Source organism: Anneissia japonica, unplaced genomic scaffold (assembly GCF_011630105.1).
Source record: "Anneissia japonica isolate Jap-2015-1 unplaced genomic scaffold, ASM1163010v1 scaffold13104_len81497_cov225, whole genome shotgun sequence".
NCBI lineage: Eukaryota > Metazoa > Echinodermata > Crinoidea > Comatulida > Comatulidae > Anneissia > Anneissia japonica.
The window spans coordinates 1-6697 of record NW_022738494.1 but is presented as its reverse complement, the minus strand read 5'-3'; the positions used below and the strand labels follow the sequence as shown (position 1 = coordinate 6697).

Sequence of the window (6697 nt, the reverse complement as noted above, 5' to 3'; positions counted from 1 at the left end):
CCCCTCACCTTCCCCCCCCCCCAAGATTTCAGAAGCTGGCACCGCCACTGGTGGCTACATGGTATATCACAGCCAATCACAACTGATGAATTCAGGATGGTAACATTTTATATAGACATTTAATATATTGAATAACTAATATTATAATATAAACAGGTAATAATAAAAGAATAGCAAACTATGTCCACCAGGGTCTTTCACTAACAGAAAAAAAAAATACTTTAAATATAGTATCTTTAAAATAACGAAATTAACAAGATTATGAGATCAATATCACTATACATCTAATTAAGTTTTATTCATTAGAATAAAACAATGTCACATCGCCCCAAAACCTTCAGCAAATGGACGGATGGATATAAGAGAGCTTTCAATTCACTTAGCTTTAGATGTGAAGCATTATTTTTATCATACATATATTAGAATACAATCAATTACGGTGTTTGATATTCATTATTTTGGCTTTGTATGCCAGTACAAAGCAAGGATTATTCATGAATCAATTTTGACAATATATTATTTTTTTTATAACTTCGATTATTTTTTGGCTTCATTTACTTTTGCGATGCAAATCAATCTGATAATAAATTATATTATTGTAATAACTACAATTATTTTGGTATCAAAATTATAATATTCACTACAACTCTAAATATTAAAGATTATAAAAATAAAATCTCCTTTGAATCAATTTGATGATAAAGTGCAGTATATTATTATAATAACTATGTTTATTTTGGTACCATAATCACACTGTAATATTCACTGCGACTCTAAATATAAAGATTATAAAAATAAATCTCATTGATTCAACTTGATAAATTATATTATTATAATAACAATGATTATTTTGGTATCAAAATTATAATATTCACTACAACTCTAAATATTAAAGATTATAAAAATAAAATCTCCTTTGAATCAATTTGATGATAAAGTGTTTAATTTGGTACCATAGTCACTGCGACTGCGATTTGGTAATATTCACTGCGACTCTAAATATAAAGATTATAAAAATAAACCTCATTGATTCAACTTGATAAATTATATTATTATAATAACAATGATTATTTTGGTATCAAAATTATAATATTCTAACTAAAATATAAACATTATAAAAATAAAATGTCTTAGAATCAATTTGATAAATTAAAAATAACTGGTTATTTTGGTATCATAATCATGATATTCAGTAAGACTCTAAATATAAAGATTACAAAAATAAAATCTCTTTGTATGAATCTGATCATAAATTATCAGTACTAGTATTATAATAACTATGATTAGTTTGGTATCATAAATATAATGTTCGCTACGACTGTAAATATGAAGATTATAAAAATAAAATCTCTGTACTGTAGACACCCATCGGTAAAGTAGCCAGTTAATGGACATCAAATAACTTACACCTTATCCCTGCGGCTAGCGTCGACCAATCAAATGGTCAGATTCTTAGCCCCTTATATGCAGATTCTAGTCTAGTGTAATTCAGACTAATAGAAAAGACTATGCGATCGTTGCGGCAAATTTATGCTTGTACTTGTGCTAAAGGCTCGCATAATGCTGTTGAATTGCCCGGATAAATCACTGAAAATTGCGATACGATGTCAAATTTTTCTCTTAGTGGGAAAAACAGCAGTGAATAACATTTTTTTTAATGTAACAGGTACTATCTTTTTTATGAGAATTCAAAAAGAAATTCAAAAAAATTAGTTTAATATGTGTTGAGTTCTATTTGTTATTGCATGTTTATGATACTGTACAGGTAGACTTGGAAAAAGGAAGAAATTTTTTTATATACAAGCCGCTAATTCATAGTTAGAACTACGCATGGCAGTATCAAAGGTGAATCGACATTAACCTACGTTGTGTGTATGTTTGTTCCATAGATCAGTGGTGTATGTTCATTGACCTTGGTATGGGCAAGATCAGTTCAACCTACAAAGCTTATTAACATAATCATTCATTCAATCAGTTGTTCATTTGACTCACTTATTACAGTTACTATTATCTTTTAATCACTCATTATTCAAGACATTCAGTCATTTAATCATTCAAGACAGGTATAGGTTTTCATACACATACCCATTCATTCAGCCCTTCATTCATTAAATCACGCAATCATTAATTTACTCATTTTCTTCATTCATTATTAACATAGTCATTCATTTACTTACAAATTCATTCATATGCAGTCAGCCATACCCATTCATTAGTTTACTTAATTTAGTCATACTATTACACATTCGCTCATTAATTCATTCATTCTTATTAATATTTTCTCTAAATGCCTCAGTACTGATCTCCTCTAAGAGGTCATAAACTAAAAAAAAAAGGGAAAAAAAAAAGAATAATAAAACAGAATTAAACAGTAAATATTACAAAAGTTTGATGAGAAACATAAAACAAAATGGAGGAACGCAGTATGACAAACCTGGTAAACTCTTGGTGACCTCTGGTGTTGGTCTGTTTGGAGGAGGGCAGCATACAAACTCCACACCACTGTAATTGGCAGGCTTACATGGCAGAAGCATTCCGTAGTCATGCAATGTCCAGTTGTTCGGACCACAGTCTGCCGCAGCCCGGTCACGCCAATCGTCGTGGCTCAAACAGACACCGTTTTCGTGCATGTGAGAAAAGCGGCATTCTTGAGGTACCATTAACGCATCACTTACAAATTCACCAACTGAAATAAAAGATAAAACAAATTTGCATTCTCTGTTTAAATACTCTTTTTCTTGAATTGAATTTCATCTTAAATACTTCACCCTGGCATGTATCATATTTTGTTTTCCAGTATCACATACAATATGTTGGCATAAATTCTTACTGAAGTATAGTTAATCTAACTAAAGTAACTTCCCACCGCAATAATGAAATTGGGTACCGGATTTAAACAAGAGTTAAGTCTTATTTTGGTTTCTTGTATCTTTGCCAACAAAATCTTAGAATAAGTAATGACTAAGTAACTTTCCCTTGCATTAATAGATCTTGGTACCAGATTTAAACAAGAGTAAAATCTTAATTTGTATTCCTACATGTTTGCAGTGGCATCACGCTCGGGCACTGACGGTGGGCGGAGCGCCAGGGCTCCAGGCATGAGAGGCCCCGACATTGTAGTTAAAAAAAATTTAATTATAATACCATAGCTTCATTCAATAGGGCCCGACAGTTTTTAACAACATTGAAATTACACTGTCCTGGCATCATCATACATAAAACCCGCGTTATCTCAGGGCTCTTATAAACGATCGCTGCAGTTTCTTTGTTTATGTTGCGGTTTTTTTCTTGCGAACCACACTTAATCGATGTCGCACATGACCAGTTTGTATATACGTTATTAAAACATGTTTTATTTCTCACTAAAAAATATTCTTTGTATTTATTTATATCTACATAGAGTACATATGCCTACTGTAGGCCTATACCAGTTCCGAAAGTTGGCCAATATAATCTATGTTGGTTTTGTCATAAAAATGTCTGAAGTATGTCATCAGTCATGGACCATTCTTGTGTTCTCTGACAATGCAGCTAACAGTTCATAAATTCCATAAGCTCAGAGCGCGGAGGGGCTAAGCCCCCCTCTTACCCCATCAGAGGGTCTTAACCCTTGGACCCCGACCAGGACCCTACACGCCCCCCTTGGCCCCAAACATCTGTTTGTTCACTCCGCTCGCAAACTTAACGCTCGCATATTAGGGCCCCAATAAGTCAGTGCCAAGGCCCCACAAACTCTGACGCCACTGCATGTTTGTCAATACAGTCTTACAGTAAGTATGGTTTATATCACCAAGTAACTTCCCTTTTTGCATTAATGGAACATGGTACCAGAATTAAACAAGCGTTGAAAGCCAAATGTGGAGTTTACCCATTCAAATAAAAAAGACACATTGTTGTAGTATCTGTAGAGTCGAATTTTAGAGTGTTTATTTTATATTCAAAGAAAAAAAAATCAACTTACCAAAACATCTAAAGGGAGTGACTGAGTGTTTTTCGTAGCATTTGCCCTTCTGACCAATAGGGCACCAATTTGTAATGACAACTTCTTTGTTAGCTTCAACAACATAATCAATTGATCCCAGGGTACTATAAAACTAAAATGAAAGAAGGAAAAATAAACATGTTAATTTTACATCAAGGAAATAGACCAAATTTTTTTTTAAATCGCTACTTCCTGAAATTTCTGAATTGAGTTTTAGATATTTACATATATATACTGTCTCTTATACACATCTTATGTTAAATATGAGATCAAGTTTTATACGATGTTTAATTTCCAATCAGAAAGCCAGACTGCAATCACCAGCTTGCTATCTTTAAATGAAAATCAGCAAATTATTCTCCATATGCACCCGAAAACATTTACAACATTTAAATCTATTCTGTGCCTTGCATGTCAAAACTATGAACTTGGAAGGTAATTAAACGGCAAAAAATATTGCAAATTTCAGAAGTTAAATAATGTGTAACAAGATGCATCTGACATTAAACTCTTGATTAAGAATATCTAGGTCGTATCTATGCTAGGTATCCATGGTTACCGGTATTTCAATTTTCATTACTCGTCGTACAGGTTTCATCCTACATCGAAGTCGTCCTCATTGAATCATTTGTATACTGTATGTCAATCTTACTGTTGTATGCCCATATATAGTCATGATGTACCTATATATGGTCATGATGTCATGTCGTCATGACCATATTTAGGCATGTCATATGTTTTTGTCCAATGAAATTTGATTTAGTATGCCTACGAAGCCACTTTAAATGTATAAGCAGTTACAGCAGCTTCCTGAATCAAAGCTACTTCTAAAGACAAAATTCCTCCCTTCCCCTACAGAATCTGTGTCTTTTGTCTAATGTAGTATTTTCTCCATTAAGTTTCCTCTTTAAATTTTTGTCTTTTGTCTGTGTTGGGATTTTTCTCGATTAAGTGTGTACAGTACTTAATTTAAATTGACAATTTCAGTGCTCTACTCGAGACTAAGCTTGTCACTCAACGTAATTGTCTTCAACCTACTTACACACCATATGCTATGGATGATGCAAACTTAGGAATTTCATGTTCATTCAAGATTTTATAAGTTTGTACATGTATTGTATGAATAAAGATATCAGTATTGAGCTAAGAAATTTAATAACGTTTTTTGTAAGCTATAACTTCCAAATTGAAAATTAGAACTTGAAGCAAATATTTTCCTTGAGAATACACAGGCGTAAAGTTTATCATTACAATATATTTTAATAGATCTTTAGCTGGCAATCGACTTTAAGATTTTTTGTTGTAAAATATCTGAAAATCAGCAATAACTGAATTGTTTTGATGTGTCGTCATTGAATGTTGATAGATTTTATGATCATTTTATTATAAGCAATTAAATGTTTAATAGTATTTCCAGGGAGCTCTCCAGATGTTACTAGAATTCAACTTGATAATACATCAATAGATGTCACAAATAAATGTTTATGTGTTTCGTAATATCAAATTTATAATTACTTGCCACATTTAAAAACATTTACAAATTCTAAAAATAACATTAAGTGTATTGCACTTAGACAAGTATGAATGATGCAAAGAAAAATGCATTAACAAACAAAAGTACAGTTTTTTTTTTCAATATTTAAAAATAGCCAGAATATGGTATAATGATGAAATGTATAGGTCTTCCAAGACAACTTTAAAGCATCGCTATTGTTGATACTAAAATAACTCCACTATGAAATAACAACTCAAGAATGTCGACAGACTCTTGAAAACAGTATGATACATGTTCTACGATTGGACTACGCCTATCAAAACATGCCTCAGACGTATAAAACATGTTCTAGGATTGGACAACGTTTATCAAAACACGCCTGAAACAGTATCATCGCAGCTATTGTCAATTAACACGCCATTTATCAAGCCAAACTTAAGGATATCATATTCAAAGTATCTGTAGAATAAAATGTCATGTCTGACCCTCAGCGACAAAGCAATGACTTTGATGGTTCATGTATTAAAATTTATTGCAGGTCAGAGGTCACGATGTCATAAACTATACATAGGAATTCTCATTCTACCTGACATACCCATTTATATACAGTGTATTAGCAAATTTCAATATAAATCAAATTTAAAGAAGGAAGAAATGCAGAAAATTTTGACTCAAAAGCGGTTGGTTTAACTCTTTATTTGACCAGAAAAGTACAAATCCATGATCTCTGTATACTTTTAAATACTTATTTTACAATACCCTGATTTTCACACAACTTAAAAAATTATAGTATGTCCAGTAATTTAGTTCCTCATTTAAAATATGCATGTCTAATTCATATGTTTTCTTTATTACTGTAGCTCCTCGGGTATAAGCCCACACCTTAATTTACGCCCAATTTTACGCACCAACCTTTTCTCGGGTAAAAGCCCAGGGCATGATTTTAATGAATAGCTTAGCTGACTTTTATAAAATACTCTAAACAAAATAAAACATTGGCTTTGAATTAAGACTAATATTAATCCCTCTAAGTCAGTTTTAATATAAACATACCAAGGGTAAAATTATTGATTGGATATGATATACAGGGGTTTCCCTTAAGGTTTTTTTTAACTAGCCAAGTGGACCAGTGAATTAATATTTTTACTGGTCCTCAATCCCTTTCACTAGCCAGGGGCGGATCCAGAGATGTCCAAAAAGGGGGGGGGGGGGGGGGGGGG

The 6697-nt window shown here is 32.3% G+C and overlaps 1 protein-coding gene across 1 annotated transcript in view; it reads right to left on the bottom strand.

The window, feature by feature from the left end:
* Positions 1-4094, bottom strand: part of LOC117117592 (amyloid-beta A4 protein-like) — a gene marked incomplete at its 5' end in the record, with an annotated part of 18878 nt that extends 14784 nt beyond the window's left edge. The window contains 2 exon segments of the mRNA XM_033261939.1: positions 2435-2686; positions 3962-4094. Of these exon segments, the coding sequence (XP_033117830.1) occupies positions 2435-2686; positions 3962-4094 (385 nt within the window).
* Positions 4095-6697: the final 2603 nt, after the last annotated feature.